The following is a 23,940-nucleotide window of genomic DNA, read 5'->3' on the forward strand; positions in this document are numbered from 1 at the left end:
AGAACATGCATCCTGGCCCACTTTTGTGGTTTGTGGTTCCAATATCAATTTAGTTTTCAAAGCGTTTTCAATGCTATTCTGGTATAGCCCACTTGTGTGCAAACCCAGAGGCCAAAACGAAACCTGGGCAGTCGTCCTCACCAGAGTTCAATTCTCTCGTCATTTGTTCTGTTGATTCTGGTTGGTGTCACACAGTGGCCTCTTGGGAATTTGCCCAGGGTTTCATACACAGATTTAAGAATCCTTTTCTTCAGCTCCTTTCTCTCTGCAATCACGCTCCCCTACACATACACACAAACTCTCCCCAATCTCTGCTAGATATTTGTTTAGTGATGAGCAGGAACGGTTGGCAGGTCTCTATCTCACAGTCTTGGGCGGGGTAGGGAGGTGGTAAGGGAGCAATACGTCTGTTCCTGGTGGAGTGGGGCTGATATGGTTGATAATCTTATAATTTTCTTCAAGAAGGGAGAAATGTTCAGCTGGTTCGCTGCTAACAATAAAAAGGAGTTGAACTTCACATTCTTAAGAGGTTAGGTGGTCCTCGAAAATAGTTACAGTTGTGAAGATAACAGTCCAATTGGAATGTATAAGAGAGAATGTGCGGACAGTCTCAGGACAAGAGAATGTGGTCCAAAATCAACATATTCAGTCAACTATCAGTTGAATGAAAGCACCGGGCTGACATTTTCAAATATAAATTATATCAGGCAGTATAACACTCATGAATCCTTCTTAAAATGTACTACCTGACGATCTAACAAATTAATAGTTTAGGCTAATAAAAATTCAAGAGTTAAAAGGAGTGGCGGCGAGCTGGGAATTCATTCAAGGCTATTTCTTTCAAGTTATTAACAGATGCTAACAAAGGCCACATTAAACCTTTATCTTTCTGAACAACATATGGATCTTGCAATGCTTTAATTCGCATCAGCCTCCCATCTTCCATATTATCGTTGTCCACTATTTTAGTTCTACTTTTAAAAAACATTCCTTCTGAAATAATTATTCATTTTCTTTTATAGTTGTTGCTTAGAGATTTTGACAAAATGTTTTTCAATGTCTACTCATCATTACTTCTTGTAAACCATTAATTGAATTTCCTCCCTCCTTAAATATATCCTTTTGTAGTTGTTTCAGTGAGGGACATAAATTTCAGGGTTTTTTTTTTACTTGAAAATATCTGTAATTTGCCTTCACTTTGAATACAATGAATAATAATTTCGTTGAGCACAAAATCTCAATTGGTAGTCATGTTCCTTTAGCCCTTCAAAGATATTTCATTATCATCTGGTCTCTGTTGGTGTTTTTGAGAAGGCAAATTTATTGCTGTTCATTTATAGGTAGTTTAACTTTTTCTCTCCGGTTATGTAAGGGTCTTCTCCTTCATGATGATGTTTCTGGATGCTGGAGTCTCTTTTCCTTTCTCTTCCTTCCTCTCCCTCCTCTCTATTGTGTTCTGCTTTTTTTTTCTTTTTCTTTTCTTATTCTCCACTCTTCTTTCTTTCTTTTTTCTCTTTCTTTTCTTTTTCGCATTTCTTTTGCTTTTTTCTTTCTTCCACCTATATATTCTCCTAGATGAACTTTAGAATGTCTACCATTTCAAAAATTATTAAAAAGAATTTAAATTTCAATTGGAATTTTATTTCACCTGTTAATTAATTTGGAACAAATTGATATTTTTAGTATATTTAATATATCTATTTAGGAACATGCTATTTCTACACATTTTAAAATGTCTCTCTAGAAATATTTGTTCATTTATCAAATTATCTTGCCTAATTCTTGTTAAAGATATGTATAGGTTTGCTACATTTTTGTTTCTGTTTTGAATAGACTTTTTTTAAAATCACATTTTCTATTTATTTGGTTATTGCTGAACTAAAGAAATCTACTAACATAATTTTTTTTTCCTATCTGGATAAATTAGATTCTACATAGTATGTGGGGAAGTAGCCGAAAGGTTAAAACTAAACAACAGAGATTTAAAAAATTGTGGCAAATCTGTTTTTTTCTAAAGACTTTATTTTTTTATATAACAGTTTTAGGTTTAGAACAAAGGTGAGAGAAATGTACAGAGATTGAAATTTATTTTAAGGACAAGTATACTGTCATTTATTAGATAAAATTAGTTGCCTAGAGAGTACATTTTATTTTCAAATATACAGGGAAAGAAAAGTAATAATTGAATACAACCAAGAGAAAAAAATTAATATATTTAATTTTTCTGCTAAAGAGTTAGTATATACATTTGACTGTAGGAAGTTCTAGTTGTAAAAGCTGAATCAAACTTAAGTGGGGAAATAAATATAGAGAAAGACTGGGCATACTAGAATTAGTAGAGTTTCAATGATACACATCAAGCAAACAATATTTAAAGTACTGAGAAACTGCAATGCAGAGTTACTACAAATAATTCTTGAGACATCAAGGAATATAACCAACTTCTTTTCCTAAAGCATATTTAAAAATCATAGACTCAATGTCAATATCTGAGGATAAAGTAAAAGAAATGACCAATTTCTAATTTAGAAATACAGAAAAGAGCTTAAGCGGTTGCCTGACTTTGTAAAACAAATCATGTCAGATCAGCTTAATTCTCTTTTATGACAGAACGATAGCATTAAGCATAAGAAGCATGAGAGCCATTTGTAAAATAGGATCTATTTTAATTTCAATGAATGCTTTGTTCTGTTATATGTGGCATGTTGTTTGTAAGCTAAGGAAGTGTGGGGTGCTGTGCTGTTCTTGATGGCCGGTCATCACGACTGTGTTCCCAGCCGGGAGCTTATATTAATAGGCAGTTGCAAGAGTTTGTTGTGGAGTTCTTTAGATTCGATAACATGATTAAAAATCTAAAGAAACGTTTTGAGATATAATTAATTAAATCTGGAGATATTACTAATCTAAATAGTAGTACAGTCTCTGATGCTAAACTTCGAAACAATCTTGAAATATTAGAAAGAAAAATTCTAAAAAAAATTGATACTACAAGAGAAAACTAGAAGACACAGAGAATCCTTTGGGAACACTTTTGGGGTTAAACAGCTGCATGGTATGGGAAAACCAGCACGATGAGAATATATAATTTAAAATAAAATCCCGGTATGTTTGTGAGGCAGAAGGCGAATTGGAGTATGTGTCAAAATGATCATAGATCAAAATGTCATTGCATTTTTTAAAAGAGACTGAGAAAGATATAAGGAAGGAAAAAAGGAAGAAAAAAGAAAAAAAGGCAAATATAATTTAGAAAAGCACATAACATACAACATCTGAAATATCACTCTACTCCTCAATACTAATCATGCTTCTATCAGAATACTATATCTCACTTTAGTCGGCACATTTTCAAAGGATGTGAAAAAAATGGAACTGGATTTAAAGAAGAGCAACAAGAAGATGGAAGGGATACGATATATATTCTAGACTGAAAGTTTAAGAATCCACTATTGTTTAGACTAGGAAAGGGATGATTTTATTGTCATTTTCAAATATATAAAGGATTACTGGGAAAGATAACCCCCATTGGTGATTTCTCAGGTGTGCAGAGGATGAAAAAAAATACAAAGTTTATACAGAAAAGATCGGGTTTGGAAATAAAGCAGACGTCTCTGCCATCGGGGTAATGGAAATTTGAAATGACTTCTAAACAAAACTAGAACCCGAACCGCCATGCCAGTCTCATGCTGGATGTAGCGTCCAGTATCAAAACAAGTTTGGGACCGAGTCTGTATATCAGGGGTCGGCAAACTACCTACTGGCCCACTATCTGTTTTTTGGACAGCTCGTGAGCTAAGAATGTCATTTACATTTTGAAATCATTGAAAACAAATCACAAGAAGAATATTTTAGGACACAAGAAAATTACATGAAATTTGATTTCGGGGCTCATTAACGAAGTTTCGTTGCAAAGGAACCACACCACTCACTGCTCTGGTGCGTTATACTGCCAGGGCCAAACAGTTGTGACTGAGACCACATGGTCCATGGGGCCTAAAATCGTTACTATGTGGCCCTTGACAAGAACAGTTCCCCAAGCCCTGACTTGTATGACGACAGTGCCACTTACGCAGTACGTGGATTTCCTCCCAAAGTCTAGAAGCTCTCTTTGTTGTAGTAGAAATGGACGCCTCTCGGGTCGGCTGATGAATGTAAGCGGCACATCCTTCGGAGCGTCTGCGAGAGGCCTTTGGGTCCGCAGAAGAACACGCCAATGCTGCTGCTGCAGTGCGGGCGGGAGAGGAAGGACGCGTTACCCAGGGTCAAGGTCAGCCAGGAGCCGAGACGGAACTGTAACGTCAGCCGAGCGGCTGTGGCTGTGACGTCACCGACTTTCTACACCCACTTCCTTCTTTCCCTCTTCCTGCTTTCAACACTACGATCACCCACAGGTGTGCCCTGAATCGCACAGGTAAGTGGACCCGAAAGACTGAGGCTGGTGGAGCCTGATGACTAGGGCGGGAGTTTCAGTACAGAGGTGACAAGGCCTGGATTTTCAGTCTGGTGACCTTGATCAGCGAAGCATCCATTTGCAAGGTGACTAGAATGTAAGCTCCTTGAGAGTAGGAACCTGTCCATTTTCCTCATCTCTGACTATAATCCTGCCCCTGGAATAGTGCTTGGCGTCCAGGAGCCAATCAACACACGTTTGTTAAATAAATGAATACATGATTCTGCAGATTATTATCTGCATGGTCCTGGGCAAGACACTGGACCTCAATCACCACATGTGTAAAACTAAGATAATAATGACTTCATTGATGTTTTATTGAAAGCAAAGTGCAATGATGCAGTCAAAAAGGTTTTACAGGTGCCCGTTGTTCCTAACATCTTGTTCGACCCTGCCTTTTTATAGATAATATAATGTATACTAAAGTCATAGCAACCTAGTTTATTCCTCCTGTTGGAATTACTTTAATTTTCAAAGAAGGCCAAAAAAAGACTTGGAAAAAAAAAAAGACATTGCTGAAAATGTAGCCACCCAAAAGTTGTCACCTGTAATCATGACATTTCAGAAAACTGTGTCTCAGAGACATTTTTGCATATAGTGACTGTCCCGGGGCTACTCAAATCCCGAGACCGAGAATGCCAGCTCTGCTGACACATAAACGCCGCCACCGGCGAAAGGGCTCGGGTCGACTCTGGAAGTCGGGAGGGACCCACCTCTGTGTGGACTCAGGGAGACCACGCTTCCCCTTGTCTGGCATTGAGCTCTTCCTGATGGCGTTTTTTCTTCAGTGTCTGCCACGAGCTTAATTAGTTACTCTAGTCTAGATTAAAGATTCTAGATCTAAAATTCTAGATCTAAAAATAGCATTATCCAGGCATATTGTCAACACATAGGTTCCCAGGGTAGGGTCCAAGGCTCGCATTTTTAGCAAGGCCCCCAGGTGACACTGGAGCCCACGGCATACGAGCCATGCTTCGAGGGACACTGTCTGAGAGGGGTTCCTGGGACCCCTGGGCCATGGCGGCTACTGAACCGCCTCGACCTCTTCATACCCGGTTTCTGTTGGGAAGTGCTTTGTTCTTCTGAGCTGACGTATTAACGTGGTTCTCTGCCATGCATCGTATGCACCTATAATTATGTATTCCACGACCACAATATCCACGGTAGAATTTGATGGTTCAATTGCATTTTAAACTCGAGCTTCAAAGGAACTTATCAAATAGATTCATTCATAAATGACGATATGTTTAAAATGTATAAGTGTCCTTTTCAAAGACATAATTCCCATGACTGAATTCGAGAAAGTACATTTTCAGAAAACAGAAGCAAGTGTAAGGTATTGATGGAAATAAAAGGCAGTGTGGTTCAAGTGCTATTGGTCCGGCCGCTTTGTTGCTGATCAGTTTGGGGCGTGTTAAGTATCTCTTCAAAGCTCTCATTTTCTTAATTATAAAATGGAAAGAATTATAGTACCCAGCTCCTAGAACCTCCGTTAGAAGTAGACAAGACATTGCGGGCACACGGTGAGCTCTCGGTGACAGCTTACGTGATGACCCACATGATGTCTGCCTGCTCCACAAAACTGACCAGACGCGATGCGGGCTGTTAACCCAGAGATGATTACAGACTTTCTGGATCAACACTCTATCACGAGGTTTTTTAAGTTCTGGACTGAAACATTTTGAATGATAGATTGGTCAGGCAAACCCTTTCCTGGTGTGGAGTCACAGCTTGGCTTTGTGTCTGATGCCCAGAGGTACCGTTGCATCTCGGTTCAAAGACGCTGTTATGGGTGGTGATAGTTTTCCATTAGTGTGGGTGTCGCCATAGAGATTGCCCACTGGCCCACTCCCAACAGGCTAAGTTTGCCCTTTCATTTGCAGCCAAGGCAAGTGCTTGCAGACGCTGAGGCTACTCTTTGATGCTCTGCCTTTAAGACTCCATTTCAAAGGATTCTGATTGCTGGCTGCCAGGTGGACCACTGCTGTCCCCAGCAGTTCACAGCTACCCCGCTCCTTTTGAAGTCGTGGCTATTACACTGCTCAGCTAAGTACACACTTTCCCGGATTCATGTCCCTGTCACGGTCGTACAATCACCAGAGTCTCACAAAGGCCATTCATTATCTCCCTTCCGCCGAGGCGGAAAGGCCAGTCCGCCACCAGTTCTCTGTTCATTCCTGTCCCCACACACGGCATTCTTTTGCCTGCCTCGCTTATCCTCCTCGGCATTCGTGATTTCAAATACTGAGATTTCTTGTCACACATGCCAAGTGTGAATCATGGAGTTGAGAATCCACACAAAAACAGTTAAGGCACAGATGCGGTAGCATATTTTTTTTTCTTTTATGAGGCAATGGACAAGTGCAAGAGAACCCTAATGGGATTGGTAAAGAGAAAAATTCTTCTATAAAGTTTAATTACCCACTATTGCTTAGAATTAAAAAAAAAAAAGATTCTCTGTAAAAGAAGAATAAAAACACGAGGCATTATTCTTCAGTTTACAGCCTGCCAAGCCTGCAGACGCAGGAGGAGATGGGTCAGGGATGACATTAGCCGCATTGATCAGCCTGAGCTGCTGACTTTGACAAGAAAAGGACAAATTTTGTACAAGCTGCAAAGATGGTTAACATTACAGCATTCTACTTAACTCCGATAAACAATAAAGACAATCCTCTCCCCAACCCCCTTTCTTTGCTAAATAACTATCATCTCTTCTCTGTGGGGTTGACGCATTTTTTCAAAAACGGTTCAGCAATGCCATGCACGAAAGGCATTTAAAATGTCACCCACCAGGAGATTTCAGTCCAGCAGATATATGGGAGAGTGAGGGCACCCGGGAGTCATTCCACCATCTTGCCGGATTCTCGGGTTCTGCTGCCTTGAGCCCTTCTCTCTTTAAATTGTATGTTTGTTTTTATGTGTTGGCTTTTATGCTTGGTAAGTTATAACCCTGTAGGGGCAGACCCTAAACCCCATTTAAAAAAAAAATCAAATTACTTTATACCCTGAGTGCTTTCTGCAAATAAAATCGATAAACAGAAGCTTCCCGTGGATTTATGAAGGTTTAGAACGAAGACAAGGAAAGCTACAAGCTCGGCATCAGACAATGGATATGACTCCTGGTTAATCTTTCTTAGAGAATGTTTTTCATTAGAGAGGCCTCCAAATGATTCATCACATAATTATATTTTGTACAACACCTTCTTTTTCATAACCACGGATGATAACTGCGTGGGCCAGTTTTTTTTTTTTTTTTTTTACCCTATCTTGCAATTGATCATCAGCGGCCCGCTCTGTGAGTTTTCTCTGCATCCTAATTACTCAGTTGCTCATTAGGAGCTACACGTGGCCCTGACAGCTTGCTCACAGCTGTGGCACTTCTGCTCTCTTCCTGCCGACTCCATCTTCTCTGGCAAGACTTAAGACTTTTGTCCCAGCTTCCTCATCCTTCTCGCTGTCCCTTCACTTGCTGAGGCCGGTCACTGTGCTTGCCTCTGAGGGGCACAGATAAAGGTGCTGCCCTGGAGGACATCGTGGTCCAATAGGGGAGAGAAATGAAAGTAGCTGACTTGTGGCTCCGGATCACCAGAAATGGTGGCGCCATCCTTCTGCCGACCTGTCCCCTTTCCTTCTCTGATGAAACACTGAAGTACATACACCTTCCTACAGAAATAGCCTAACATTTTTGCCGTATCTAACATTCTGATAGATGACATCATCAAGGCAACTTTGCCGAGCAATGTTAAATCTACCTCTTGCTCACCTGCCTCGCTAATGTCGACTACTGCAAATGCGGTAACGCCAGTAATTTTCATTGACTCTTTGCTTGATTGTAAGTGGAGAGCTGGCATCCTCTGGTGGAAAGGTACTATTTAAATATGCTAACAATATCCTAGTCGTACGTTTATGGTGACATTATCATTCTCATGGAGCTATATACTTGATCGTGTTTTGGGGTTCCACTTAAGTCTATTTCTTTGAGTGTTCTGAACATTTTAGTCATATAATGGATGTTTAGGTTATCCTGTTAAAGAGGGGGTCTTGCTTGTACGCTGTAATCGAAATTTTCATTTCTTAAAAATATCATTCGAAACCATTTTGCACATATGCATATACAAATGAGAAGCGGAGGGTGTGTGCAAAAGCAAATGTGGTTCCAGATGGACACATTTACTCAATTTAGTATAAAGGTATTTTTACACTTCTGAAAACAATGGGTGGTCTAAAAAAAATACATACAATATGTATTAGAAGCTCCCGATCATATGGTTAGCACCTTTTCTCATCATTGGGTTGGGTTGAACTGTTCTAACAAATGGTAGTACTCTTTTATTCTTTATTTTTTTTCTTTCCAGATGAAAGAAATGCTTCTATCAAAGTTATGAAAAACTGGCCAACTCTTCAAAGTTTTTATGGTTCTTAATTACATAAAGCTTCACGCCCATGAGGCATGGTGAAGTTATTAGTAGATAAGTCAAAAGTGACAAACTATAAATATTACGTGAAGTTTAAGATCAAAGATTGAAGGCTTATGGAAAATCATTTTATTCAATTAATTAAAAACAACTGATCCATTTATCCAGAAGGTTGAATAGTTGCACAATGTGTTTATCAAAAAAGCTAGATGTGACAAAAACATGTTTATTTTCATTCCGTCTCCACCTTCTCGGAAATGAGTCCCTGATTGTCTGAATACTTATCTAAAGCTTGAGAACACATTGAGAATGTTTACAAAAAAATGAAATACAGCTTCCATTTTTTGTATGAGACACACATTTCTATAGATTAGTAAAATATGGATATCAATACATGTTATTAATTAACCTACTATATTTTACCTGGGAGAATAATTTTCATTGTTTTTGTATTTAGAGTACTTTTCTGTGCCTTTCTAACTTAAACAGTGCACAACAGCTGTCACATGCATGTGATTTTGGGCATATCAATCAAAGATTTACTTCTTATTCAGCCCCTTACTATTTATTGATCTTCTTCTTTTAAAATTATACTTGTGTTTTTGTAATACAGCTTACATAATTATGAAAATTAATTGCAAATAAAAACAATAGATTACGTTTTCCCATTTTTAACTTTCAGTCTTTGATCTCTGTTTAATTTTTTCTTCCCCTTTCCTTATTTGTATTCATTTTGATGCCCATCAATTTGTTCCTCTGTTACTGTTACTTTTGCAATTTTCTGGTTCCTTTATAGCTTGCACTATTCTCTTTGATCTGCTTCCCTTCAAGCTTTATTTTTGGTGCTGTTTTTCATGTTCTATAAAAAAATATTTTTGCCCCTCTTCCCTTTATTCTTTGGTTTAACTCCTTCTTTTTAGAGCAAGAAAAAACTCCAGCTTTGAGTGAACAGGTAAATGTTTTTAAAAGAGTAAGCCCTAAGAATCCTTGGCTTCGTGCTGATGAATAGAAATGGTCGAGAGCCCACTTCAAAGGCCCTCAAGAACAAAGAACCTTTTTCGAGGCCACTAACAAACCCACCAATTCTTTCTGACCCATCTTTGCCAAAAGATATGAGCTAATGACAGGACAGACCTGTCTTGTAGACTAGCCAAGTAGGCTTGGGAACAAACGCATCCTTGACATAATCAGGGGAAAACATACTGTTTATCTCCTTAATAACCGTCTTGAGGAAAATTAATGTTACTTTGTCCTTTGTGTAGAACCCTAATTGGATTGTGTGTTTCATTTATACCTGGACAAAGGCCAGGATATTGAAATACTTCTCCATATTAAATTTTCTTGTTTAAAAATTAGATTTTATTGGCATTCTCTTTCCGAGATTTCTTCATTAAAAGCTTCATTAAACATAAATCTTCTTTTGCACAGCAGAAAACAAAGTTATTTTAAGGAGGTCATTTTAAAAGTCTGTAGGAAAGGTGGTGCAAAGCTCTTTATCGATGACGTGTCTTTTCCCAGGGAGCTGGCATTCCAGGGGTAAAACAATAATCGATCTTTGCCTACAAATGTCTAATATTAATGACATTGAGAGGTGGAGCTATAGAATCAGTTGTGGTGTTCTAGAGTCTAAGGCTATTAAAAAAATGCTATTTTTTAAAATTTGAGGGTTAGAAATTCTAGTAAGCTGTAGAGATTTCGGTGACATCCAAAGCTTGGGGAGCCTCTTATACTCTGGAAGAGATGTAGTCGTCCATCAAGAAGAGAGTTTATATCACTACTGCGCTGAGAAATTCAACTGAGCTTTAAGTCCATTTATGTACTGAACTCTGATTATGGCTTCTGAGAAGGAACGAACACACTCCTTACAAGGATAACAAGAGAAGTGACAGCCAGGTCGTTTTCCCACCTTCGAACTGCTCATTATTCCTCGCTCCTTGCAAAATCGGATGGTTTCACTTCTCAGCACTGTGCAACATAATTTAGGGGGCAGAGTTTGTGCAAACTCAGTTCCACTCTGGGTTTCTTGACGCTGTGTTTCTGGCTCATACCTTTCTGCAGACAGGGAGATAATTAAATGGTTTGGCTCGAAAAGCCTTCCCCACTGGGCTGCAAACGTCACGTGTAACAAAAATAAACAAACGCAATGTGACATGTCGATAAAGGAAAATCATAACAAAGAATGGTCCTATCTACAAGAACTTAAAACCGAGATGGGTCTGCGTGAAAAGCCTGCAAAGTGGCAACACTTACTCCATGACAATTGAAAACAGAATATAAAAAATTAGATGTATATATATATTTCCCAAGGAGAAAATAGCAACAAAAAATCTGGTTGTGGCTGTAACATATGAGCTTGTAACATTTTGTTAGTTTTCCACCTATAATCTTTTGAAGGAAACTACAGATATAACGATCCAGTCTTGGCCTCTTGGACAAGTGCCCAATAGGTGTGAAATGAAGGTTGGTGACCTTCAGGGCGCAGAGGAGGCTGGCTGGGGATCTAGGAGCCAGGACTGAGCATTGAGTAGGGTTTACAGAGGAACCAGGTTCTCAGGCTCCAGAAGCCTGGATGGGTTCAAAACACCACATTTGGAGAGAAGATGGGTCATCAGAACGGGGTCCTAGGCCAAGTGTCAGCAAGGGTCAGGGCAAGAGGCAAAATGGAGCAAATGGGTTTCAGGAGGGGCTCCTGAAGAGTCCCGTGGCCACTTGCTGAGGGGCTCGGCTGGCTCTTACACGTCATCTGAGGCTGAGCCCGAGGTGGGGAAGTGATGGAGCAGCTGGTCCACCCTCTCTCTCCCTCAGCCCTGAAGGCGAAGGTTGTGCCTCTCCTGGCCTTTCTCATAGGAAGTCTTTTACTTTCAGGACAATGCAAGGTCAAGAGCAAGTCCCCATGAGCACCCCTTCCAGCTAGTTCTCCCCTGGGCTGAGGCGGACCCGGGGTGCTCAGGTGTCCAGAGCCTCCACAGTGAACGCTCTTGTTTGAGGTCCAGGTTTTCTCGGGCAGGCTGCCGGGGCGCAGGGTGTGGAAGGAAAGGGTTGGCAGGGCTGTCAGAGAGCACGGGTCGGTTTCAGTCGGAGTGAAGACACGAGAAGGAGGCCGCCGGAGTGGCTTGTGAACTCGGGGCAGCTTCCCGGTCAGCCCTTCCTCAGCGCCCTCCTCACCGAACCTCCTTCGGATAGCTCTCCAGCGAAGTTTAACAATTTCATTGACAATATAAAAGGAAGTGGAATAGTTCTGACATGACAAGAATATAAGAAAAATTCAAAAAAAAAAAAAAGAGCCAAAGTGACCAAAAGATGAATAATATTCACCAGGAAAGTATTCCATAGAGCAGAAAAAATACTAGGGAATTAATTACGAAAGGTTTAATGGAGCGATGACCTCTGTGAAAGGAAACCGCAAAGCAGCAACACCGGAACCGAGGGGAGGGATGGCAAGACGATGGGGAAATCACGGGAAATAGGGAATTAGTCGGAAATACCCGACCAGGTTTCAATTTAGTCTTAATGGCTCCACACTGATAAAGTGGACAGAAAAAAAATAAAAGGCCAAAGTACAGAAGGCCTGAATGACGCGACTAATAACATAGCTGTGAGTTAAAGTCCGTACCCTGCAGGTAGACAATATATTGCCCCATCCTGTGTGTATTGGAAGATACACAGAAGAAGTTCTTGGCACTCTTGTCGACCTAGATGTGCTTCTTCGGTGATCCCATCCGGTTTCATGGTCCCGAACATTTTATATGTTGCCACCTCCCAAGCGTGTATCTCCAGCCCAAACTTCTCCCCTAAACTCCTCACTCAGATTCATGTGCCTACCCGACATCTGCACTTGGAGGCACAGCAGGCATCTTAAGCTAAACATATCAAAACAGGGAACCCCTGGTATCCAACGCCTGCCAACCCGCTCCTCTTGCAGTCACCCCCATATCGGTAAGCGGTAAATCCGAGCCTGCCTCCCATCCAAGCCAGCAGCAAGTCGGGTCAGCTCTGCCTCACCGAAACACGCGGAATCTGATTGCTTCTTGGCACCTGCAGGCGACCACCACCGCCTCCCCGCTACTGGCCTCGCCGCTTCTGCCTTAGGGCCCTTGCGATCTATTCTCACGCAGCAACCAGGAGTGATCTCATGAAAGGTAAGATGGATCATGTCACTCTTCTGCTCAGAATAAACTCTAAAGCCTTGTAATGACCCATAACTGCCTGGTTACCGCTCCTAAACAAACCCCCCGCGCTCCCCCTCATCCGTGCTGCCCCCACCTCGCTGGCCTCTCAGGTCATGCTGGGAACTGCTTCTCCCGTGCAGAACAGCGCCACCCTCTGCTCTTTAAACACAGACAGTGTAAGGACGTCCTGACCCTCAAGGGCCATAGATAATGGACTTTTAAAACAAAGACTGATCTAGGGGATCTAGTATAACAACGATAAATGTTTTCATTAGTGCTTTGCATTTTACCAAGCTCTCTCTTCACCATACTATGTTTTTTATTTTTATTATGTTTTTTTAAATTATAAAAACAACACCGTGATGGCATGGTATCCTCCATGTTTTACAAAAGCTTGAACAAGCCAAGGTCGCATAGCCAGGAACTTCTAGAATCCGAAAGCAGAGCCATCACACCTGCTTCCACTCTCAGAGCAAATGCTTTCCTTCTTCTACACAGAAGGTTATTACATAATGAAGATAATTGTAGTAATAATCGAAACCATGATAATGACGATAGCAGCTAATAGTTACTGAATTCAAAGTCGCTTGCTACATATTCACACATTCCGTCCTCACAGAAAGGAGCCTGGGAGGCAAGCAGTGCTGTTACCTGCAGTTTCCAAAGAAGACGACTAAGTCAGCGGCAGGATAAGTCGCCCGCCCAAGTAAACTAGTCATCACAGCAGAATTTATACCCAGGCACCTGGGCTCCAGATTCTGGGTCTCTAACCACCACATTAATCCCAGCTTGGTCTTGCAACGCTTCTTGTCTGCTTTGCTAGACATGCTAGATACAGTTTATAGCTGGACGTAAGTGAATTCTCCTGTTAGGTGATTAGAAATCAACTATGCTCACCACAGATTTCTTGAAAACATAGGTAGTTTAAGAAATACTATCATGAATTGAGTTTAGGCGTTCGTTCCAACATAATCGCCGATTGTCAGATGTCATAAACCAGTCAAGCAGAGATCGTGGTTCCTGAACTAACCCATGACCACGTTTTTTAAGGCTGACGTGTTAGCTTTAAACAAGATGCCTGCTCTACAGGGTAACCAGCTTGTGCCCAAGAGCTTTCCGTTTCAGCAGTGACTTGTTTTGATCCAGGGAGACGCTGGGCAGGCAGTGGAAAGAGGAGCCTTACCTGGGGTGATTGTAGGCGATCTGCCGGAACTCGTTGCTCCAGTTTGGTCTCCCAAAGAAGGTTTTCTGCTTCAATCCCGTGATCACGTCCGTAGTTTCATCCCAGTGTAAAGCTATGTGAATAGCCTGAAATAGAAATCGCAATGTCGGATGGCATTTCGAATTAAAAAATAAAAGGAATCTGCTACTAAATACAAGGCGAAGTAATTATGATCATTTGTAGATTTAATAATGAAAAAAAATTTTATGGGGTTAAAATGTTTATCATTATCAGAGACCATCGATTCCCCTTTTTAGAACAGGCATTCCATCTTTTATCTTTGTATTCCGCTTTGGGCACTATTGATACAAAGTGCCAATAGTAGAGTGTACGTAGAGTGTATGTGGAGTAACGTGAACCTGGAAAGAGAATTTTTCTTTAAAAATATGAGAGTAATAGAGTGAATATGGTTAAAGGCAAGCAAGCACTAAGCCGCTTCCTCTTTTCTGCCAAACTTTTCACAAATGAATCTGTACCTCTGTCCCCGTTCACTTATGATTAAACCTCGGGTGCTGAGAAGGGCACTACCAGATGGTAGTGACAGGAAAGAGCCAGGAAGATCTCACAGTCAGATCTGCCCGCTAGGGTGGAACGCGCTCAAGTGCACTACCTGGGTTCAAGTGCGGGGAGGATGCTGAGTCTGGCAGACAGGACGTGGTGGTCGAGCATAGCAAGGGGTAGGAGTGGAGCTCTGTGCCCTTAAGGAACACGAAGGCGCACAGGCATCAGGGAACTGGTGGTTGATAACAAGAGCCTGGACATAGCAGTACTTAGTGATAATCTTTTGTTGTTGAAGTCCCGCAGCGACCTTGCTTTTTACCTCCTGGGATTCATGTTCCCTGTGCTCATTCCATAGAATTCCCCGCAGCTCTTGAGCTCACGTACTGTACCCTTGGATGCTCTGTTTGCTCAGATCCTAACTCTCCCTGCTCCTGACCAGTTTGGCCAATCACCTTGCTAGACCCAACTCTCATACCATGATTCCTGTTGCATGCCTGACTTCCCCAACTGACCTTCTTATCAGTCTAGAAAAGCAGCCGGCAATAGGGAGATTGAGCAGAAGGTACTCCTACAGGCGCCTCGACAGGGCAGTCAGTGAGAGAAGACGGTGGCGGAATCACAGAAACCCATGCTGCGGGGAGGTGTCGTGGAGCACGTCTCAGCCCCGGTGGCAGGAGAGCGACTGGGGCTGAGTTGGGGAAGAGAGGAAAATGGCGGGAGGAGGGCAAGCTTATTAAGACAGAGAGCAAAGCATGACGTTCAGGACAAAAGTCCACGAATAAGAACCGAGATGGTAGTTCAGGATTGAGTCTTGGAAATGGGCAGAAGCCCTGTTATCAGAACCGGAACTCGAAGTCAGGATTGTCCTAGCCTCCAGATCAGAGTGGCAGTTCTGCATCCCCGTAGCCCTGTGGCTTAACACTAGGATTGATTGGTACCGTATAGGAAGCTGATTTCTGCTGTGGGTAAAGAGGACGACAAAGTTGGTTAATTTACTTTTGACCAAGTGTCACATCTGATGACCAACTCAGGCCTTATTCTCCTCAGCTTCTTCGCCATGTGGCTAAACATTGCTTCTTCTCAATTCTATTTGCATTATAAAATCCCATTTCTTCTACTTCTCTCTGGCTTTTCTATTGATTCAAGGAAATAACATTAGATTTTATTTTCCTATCATATTCTCCTGTCTCGAAATGCAGCTGCCTTTCCAGGCTCCAATCTTAGTTCTCTGCATCTCGTTTGGACCGCCACTCCCCAAGACCTTTCATGTTCATGGTCCCAATTAGCATAATCTGCAAAAATAAATCCAGACTTTCTTGCCCAAGGCCTCATCTTCCTGCCTGAGTGGAGTTCTGCATCTCAAACTGCCCAAACACATTTTTATGTAGAATTGTTTTCATTCCTTCAAATCGATCATCGATTAGCTAAACAAGAATCTCCCCAAATAACTCACGACTTCAATTTACAGCTGTTGAGTGAGTCCTGTAACTGGGCAGTGTACGAGTGGAGAGGTACAAAGAAGAAAGGTCTCTGCTTGGTGAGGTCATGGCAGGAAGGGGCGCGCACCTGTGCCAGCAGCATGGTGGGAGTCAGGCCGAGCCCTCTCTGTACTAGGGACAGAAGCAAAGTGCTCTGGAGAAACAAGCCCATCACTCTGGTGAAGCCCCACGTAATTTTTGACTCAGAGAACTGAGGAAGGGGGCTGGGCTTTAAAGAATAATTCTGTGCAGTAGGCAGTGGGGAGAGACAGAGGCTGTTCAGTGACACGTCAGAGAGAGGGGACAGAATGGGGGAGGACTTGAAGGTGCACAATGGGGCAGGAGAACGTGCCCCGCTGGGCGGCTCCAGCGCCAGTGGGCAATGACGAGAACGCGACAGGACCAGTGCGTAAGCATCCAGTCAGGAGGGGCCTTAAATCACTTACCGAGAAGTCTAGGCGTATTTAATAAAAAAAAGAAAAAGGGGTCTTTTCTAGTCGTGGCAGTGGTGCCGTCAAGCTACCAGTCACTGATGTTCAAACGTTTGGAATTATATTCGTTCCATATTTTTCAGTCCAATGCTCAGTTAATCTCCAAACCCTGTCGATTTGCCCTTCGAAATGCTGTTTCCATCTGTCCCTTCTGTGCTTGTCATCCTGCCACTTGATGGCTGTTAAATTCAATTTAGCAATTGGCGATTTCTAAAACAGCCTCCTCCTAATTCCTTACCAACAGAATGCACCGGTTACTCCTCCGGCCCCGGAATTTGAGCGCCTAGAGAATTTCCAACATGTTGTGGCAAAAAATTTAAGAACATGTTTATTTTAATTTACTTGTACCTAGAGAAAAAGTATATTTTATAGCACACTTTTGGAAGGGGCAGAGCTAGGATGGGGCAAGGTCGTACTGTCACAAAATCAAACAGAGCCCAGTTTTGCAACTCCCAAATGACTGGAGGTTCCTAGGTGGACACCCAGGACCAATCCACCCAGCAGCAGGAGAGGAAGCATGTGTCTAGAAAGCAAAAGGCAAAGACTCTGCCTGAACACCGCCAAATAGATCATTAGTCAAAAATCCCACTTGAAGAAGGAAAATGTATGTTTGGAAGACATAATTAACACTATTTAATTCATTAAGATGGTTCAAGCCTAGTTCTCAAGAACCTCTATTTCAAATTATCCCAGGGGAATAAATATTTAAGGCCGACAGCAAATAAGACCTTAAAAATTCAGCTAGCTACTGAATTTTAAGCAAAGTCTTACTCATGCAGAGGCACAGAGTCAAATGACAGTGATGTCCTAAAATGCGTGTGCGTAGGTGTGCGCCTGGGGGGGGGGTGGGGTGGGCGCTCACTCGCTGGCAGGAGCACATTCACTTGCAAATTTAGTGATTAATGCAAATCTGCTCATCTCAAACACAGGTTCCTCAAAGTAAATATCAATAGGGGATACTACAGAAGTCCGGATTAGAATATACATTTCAGAACCTAGCAATCACTGTTAGCTTCCATATTTGAGGGGTTAAAAAAGGATTTACAATTTAATAGTGATCATTCGATATTCCCAACACCGAAAAACTACCATAGTGCAATATTTTGATATGCGTTATTTTTGGTAAATTCAATGTAATACAATACACCGCAGAACACCCGCCGCAACAGACGATCATCTTGATCTTTGGTGAGTAAACACACGTGCACACAATTTCTAAGAACGACTTAAGAAAAAGAAATCTCTGGGTAAACCATGTATTCATGATGATTACTTTCCGTAAAAGCTCACATACTTTACACTATAAAATGTCGAATGTAAACAACAGGGAGTTTTTTTTTTTTTTTTTTTTCTGTTTAATTCTGAAAAGCTCAAAGCATAGAATTAGAACCAGTTAGGAGCTAGACAAGACAATACGGCCAATCGATAATATCCACTCGATGTCCCTAAGATGACAAATGTCACTTTTAGTGACATGTTTTTTTCTCGGATTTCCAAACTTGGGATTGTCTTTCACTAACAACCCTCTTTTCTCATCTTCTTTTATTTTCCTCGGTAAGATAACAGTAGGTTCATTCATTGCTACACTTTGAATAGCTCTATCTAATCTGGTTTTATTCCTTTCCAAGAACATAAAAATAATTCTTTCGTGCTACCAGATGACTATGTAGTTCATCATTGAAATGGCTCTTCTTTGCTCTATTAGTCGACGGCTTAGATAATATCGGTCATCCTCAGAGCCTTATCGATACCTGATTTTCATCCCAGCCAGTAAGAAATATATGATAACTCAGGAGGTGCGTTTTCCCTTGCTCGCTCATGCGTGTTTCCAGCGAGAGTAAGAGATCAGCAAACCACTCAAAAGCACTGGGATCTCGGCAAATCCAGTAGAAATACACCTGTTGGGAGAAGACGAGAAAACGGACTTGTTCCTCTTTCACAATGCACTGATAATCGCAGAGTACTTTATCTCCATTAAATAAATTATTTGAGCCCAAATGGGCACTTCTGCAAAATAACATGCTTCTCTCTGCCAGTGAACAGTCACACTGTGATTTCTTTTGAAAAAATTCACATTGCGTTTGAAAAAAGCCCAGATTGAATTCAGAGTCGGGAGCCTGTTGGCTGTTGCCAGCTTCTCTGGAAGAGGATCAATTCGCCACATTCCTGGCTGTGCTTCTTCTGAACGAGGTTAACAACCACAGCTAGCTGTGCCTTTCACTGCCCCCAAAGGGGAATATACTCTTTTAGACCAGCCCCTTCATCTTTACTTATGACCTAAGCTGGGGATTTGAGCTCTCTTCTCCAGGGACCCCAAAGGCTTGTGCGCTAATCCACTCTACCAGCAAGGTGTCGGGAGGGTGGGGATTATGGTAATTACAGAATCAAGCCACACAGGCCAGAAGTGTCCCCTCAGCCAGACATATCAGTGTCCAAGAAAAGCTAGTGGGTGGTGGCTATGGCTGTGTGTCAACAGCTGTAATAAAAATTATGTCTAGGAACATTTTTAAATAAACTCTGTGCTTTGCAAATGGCTCAAACACACTTTCCTGTGTGACAAGAAGTAGTTTGGGTTTGTTAAAATAAAGACTTAGTTTTTGTGCTTTTAGATAATTGTCTCCAGAAGGAAACACAGGAAATAGAGCTATTAATTCTCCTGATTTTCTCACTTTCCTACCCACTGCTGCCCACTGCTGTTTCCCGCACCCCCCTCCCCAAAGAGACAAGTCTCTACTGCTTAACAAGATCTACCAGGGAGCTGGTCATGTCGTCCACCAGGAAATATCTCTTCCAATAGTCAAGTGTTCTCCCCTGCCCGCCCGCCTCCCGACCACCACCAGCCAGCCTGCAAGCTTACCATCATATAACGAAAGTTACAGATGAGAGTTAATTAACAGATGAAACTCATGAGAAAAAAAAAAAATCACAGAATGTATTTCAAGGCAAACCATCTTGCCTTTTCTTTCCAGATTTGTGTGGGAATTTAAAATATTGTCAGGTAGAGTGGAAGCTAGTGATGATAACACCCTTTCTCTTAAGAATTAAGGCTCCCATATCTGTTGGACAGCTGCTACTTAGAAGGGTATTTCGAATATTAATCCCAGGACAAATGATAACCTGTTAATCCCTCCAAAATTGCGCCTCTTTCCAGTTGTGAAATTGAGCCAAGGGCTCCCTTTAGGTGAACGTCCCACGAACCCCCACAGATATAGTGATCGTCCACTCACTTGCTGACTCAACAAATACTTACTAAAGGCTTACTCTATGTCAGGCCTGTTCTTGGCTCAGGAACTATAAGAGCGAACAAAAAAGAAAAACGATTTGTTGTCCTTACGCAGTTTGCGTTTTAGATGGAGAAGAAAAACAATAAACTAAGAAGTAAAACACAGAATGTGTCAGTGGGTGATACATACTATGGAAAAACACAAAGCAGGCTGGCAAAGGGTTGCAATAATTAAGTCCCAATCATCCTTACTTGAAAAACACCTCCATCTTAGTTTCCTCCATGCACTGACCCCTGTCCTTTCAAATAGAGATCGTTTCTGTCCTTGCTTTCTTGTGGCTTTGCTGCGGGTCAGCGTTCTTAGGGTCTCCTAAGCCCTTTACCCCTTTTGCTTCCTTGCAACAGCTTTGTGTGTGTTTCCTTCTGTAATTGACCTATAGATGACACCAGGCAGCTTTGGTGCAAGAGGCAATGCAGGAAACCGCGGCTCGAGGGGGTACTCCAGGTACCCACCCCGCCTCCCCCACCCCACCCCGTGCTGTGTCCTCGGTGAGCTCTGCCTCTTCCCGCTCTCCCAACAGCCTCGGCTGCTCTCTAAAACTCCCGCAGCCTGCATGCGGGCCAGGTTGAGGCGATCTGGGGCCACTGGAATAACGAACCTGTGCTTCTTTTTGATAAACCATCCCAGAAAATGAAATCAGAAAAGCTACCAATCGATTTTACTACCAATCCACAGACCCGCCCCCCCCCCCCCCCCAGGTTCCTGTGCCATGCCCTGGAGAGGTATCCGTGAACACAACCTGTGTTTCTTTAGGCCCCAAGGATGGACATGGGGACAAAATTACTTATGTATCTATTTATTTATGGCCCAGAACTCATCCAAAGAAGGGAATGGTACATGGAGACCTATGTTTAGGGTGCGGTATGGCATAATAATTAAACGTTGTGAGTCCTTGAGTCGTGTAACCTGTCCTAGACCCTGGCTTCACCATCTATGAGCTGTGTGACTAAGGGCAGTTTATTTAACTTGGGCCTAGATTATCACATATGTAAAATGGCGACACACACACACATACACACACACACTCACACACACAGAATAACAACCTACGAGATTACTCTGCAGATGAAAGCATGAGGCTCATGGAAGCATCCAGCACGATGCCTGACAGACCCATTAAGTGCTCAGAGCTCGCAGCTGCTCGTACTTGGAGGTCTGCGTTCCCACTGGTCACTTCCAAATTAGAGAGATGGTGGTCACCGAGAGGAGGCGAAACCAAACTTTGTCTCCAGCACCATTGCTGAGAACCTCGGCAATGATCACAAAGACCTAGACCTGAAAGTGGAGGCTCCTTCACCAGCAAAATGCGCCCCAAGCTCCGGGCGTGCTAAACCTAGATGAAGGCGTCTTACAGGGTGCCAGGGTCGACCGTGATCTTGACCAAGACCTCCACCCACGATGGGCTGCACGGTGACCTTGCCTTCTCCCGGACGGCACCTTCTATTCCCCGCCATTATGGACTGAAAGTTTACAGCCTCTTCCCCACAGATTTACATGTTTGAACCCAAGATAACGGCATTTGGAGATAGGACCTTTAAGAGGTAGTCAGATTTAGATAAGGTCGTGAGGGTGGGACCTCCAATAAAGGGATCCGTGCCCTTCTAAGAAGAGGAAGACGTCTGAGTTCTCTCCCTTTTTTTTCTCTGTCATGTGAAGACCCACAGGAAGATGGCCGTCTGCAAGCCAGGAAGAGAGTCCTCACCGGAACCTGACCCTGCTCGTGCCCTGATCTTGGCCTTCCAGCCTCCAACACTGGAAGAAATAAGTGCTTGTTTAAGTCAGCCAGTCGACGGCCTTTTTATTACAGCAGCCTGAGTTGGCTGAGACGTCCACACTGGATACCGCAGCAGAACTGACATAAGCTCTAAACCAGCAGGGTGAAGGAGACTTTTCATCGAGCGAATTATCTCCGTTTTCCAAAAAGATAACTTTTCTCCCTGAAAAGGTAAAGACTGTGATCGATGATTAGAAAACATAGCACCTCCTCATTAACCGGTAGCTTTTACTGCCCTGGGTTTCATTTTGTCATTGTCACAAAGGTCACCCTGGATGACTACAACGGCAAATAAATTTTGAAGCAACTATTTCTTCTCATTGAGAAGCTGCCTTTCTGTGGCCTCCACATCCCGTTTTAAAGAAATATAATCATAACACTGTTTTTTTTTCTAGTTAACGGTTAACAAGACTGAAAGGGGACTTTGTCAATCAGTTTTAAACCTTTAAGACTTTTTCTTAAAGGCATTATCTTTAACGATAACTGTTTCATGGCTGTGCTATTTGGTTGGACAAACAAAAGATTCATTAATAATGGAATGATTACATTAATTGTGGGATATCAATACTACACAATATTCTGAAGGCATTAGAAAAAAGGAGTCAGTCAGTAGGTATCGACACTGATCGTGCTCTAAAACACTTTATAAAGAAAACAAACCAAAACGAAATGCGCGCTTCTCTCCCTCTTTCCCTCTCTCCTTCCCTCCCCTCCATCTCTCCCTTTCTCTCTCCCCACTCTCATTTATGTAAAAATAAAAATAACACCCTGCACATGCGTGTAGGTGAGTGCGTGTATGCGAACGCATGGGAGCAGGAATGAAATACCATGCTCTCAACTGTTTCACGGCGAGCCCCCTGGAGAACAAAGTGATGGTCGTGGTCAGTTTGGGGGAAAGAATCGAACGAAGGGACATTCTGGCCTGAGCACTTTATTTGAACTTTTTACAAAGACACTGTCGTCTTGCCTGGCTTGTGCGGTTAATAAACCAAGATATTAAAAATATTAATATTAATACTGGTCACTTCCCCACAGGGCAACGGGGAGGCCTGGCGGGGGACTGACGCCTTTTGAAACCGTCTGGCGCACGATGAGAAGCACATGTGTCTTTCGAAAAGGCAAACGTGGCCTCGCGCTCCCCCGTTCAATGTATGACAGCGATCTCCCCGGTTAGGGGAGACCATCAATTCCAGGAGCAGCCACAGCTCCAGTGCGAGGGAGAGTGAAAGTAAATAATTTCTCAAACTAAATAGATCGAATTAAATGCATTTTTCATTCATTAGGAAAGAGCGCAGGCCCTCCTTTGTTTCATTAATATGTTTAAGTGGAGTATGGATTTTTGTCTTTCTTGGCCTCTTTGCCTTGTTCCCGCTGGCCCATGCTGTCTCTTTATTCGAATTACCTGTTTATTATATTAGGTTAAGGACCCAAAGGCTATTTTACATGGGACACACTATAAATACCCATTATCACAGTTATATATCATTGAGCTGATGAAGGAAGACAATTTATGAAGAAATTAGATGATGTCAGTTTTTCTATAATCTATTTTATTATAGTCCGAAGATTACACATGCGGTTAAGAAAACGAACCCAATCTTCCACCTGGCCGTCCGCTCAGTTCGGTCTCCACGGCTGTGATATTGGGGAGAACTATAAAGCGGAAGCCAATATATTTATGTCAGCAATCTTCCAATCCCCTCCCTACGCGTACACACCTGTTTCATTCATCATCTTGACAGTTTGCACAAGCGCACTGTCCTAATTTTTTTCAAGCTCTTTTCACAAATTGAGTGTGATGTAGAATTAATTACACCCATTAGGCAGGGATTGGAGGACGCCCACCGCTGTAGGGCGGTTGTACCCCTCGGCGCTCGGCTTCGTCCACACTGAGTCACAGAGACTCCTGCACGACTCCCTCCCGCTCCCCTCGTCCCCAAGGGGCGCCCTGTGCCGATCTGCGCTCCGCTAAGTGAAATGCGGCTCTTAGGCCTGTGTTGAAAATATCCCTCTGCTATATTACAACTTTCCCCCATTTCCTTCCCAGCGAGCCGTCATTATACTTATTGTTATTTTGCCATCTCGAGGAGTCCCCTCCTGACCACTTCCCTCCCTTCCTCTCCACTTCCTCCCGACCCTCTTTAAAAATAAAAGATGGT

At 42.5% G+C, this 23,940-nt stretch overlaps 1 protein-coding gene across 1 annotated transcript in view; it reads right to left on the reverse strand.

The window, feature by feature from the left end:
• Nucleotides 1–4,067: 4,067 nt before the first annotated feature.
• The window catches only part of NOX3 (NADPH oxidase 3), a 52,828-nt gene continuing 32,955 nt past the window's right edge, over nt 4,068–23,940 (reverse strand). The window contains exons 11-13 of the mRNA XM_016152889.2: nt 18,475–18,621; nt 14,215–14,339; nt 4,068–4,219 (exon numbers count right to left, since the gene is read on the reverse strand). Of these exons, the coding sequence (XP_016008375.2) occupies nt 4,093–4,219; nt 14,215–14,339; nt 18,475–18,621 (399 nt within the window). The 3' untranslated portion in view covers nt 4,068–4,092. The remainder of the gene's footprint in view (nt 4,220–14,214; nt 14,340–18,474; nt 18,622–23,940) is intronic.

Source organism: Rousettus aegyptiacus, unplaced genomic scaffold, assembly GCF_014176215.1.
Source record: "Rousettus aegyptiacus isolate mRouAeg1 unplaced genomic scaffold, mRouAeg1.p scaffold_m13_p_1, whole genome shotgun sequence".
Classification (NCBI taxonomy): Eukaryota; Metazoa; Chordata; class Mammalia; order Chiroptera; family Pteropodidae; genus Rousettus; species Rousettus aegyptiacus.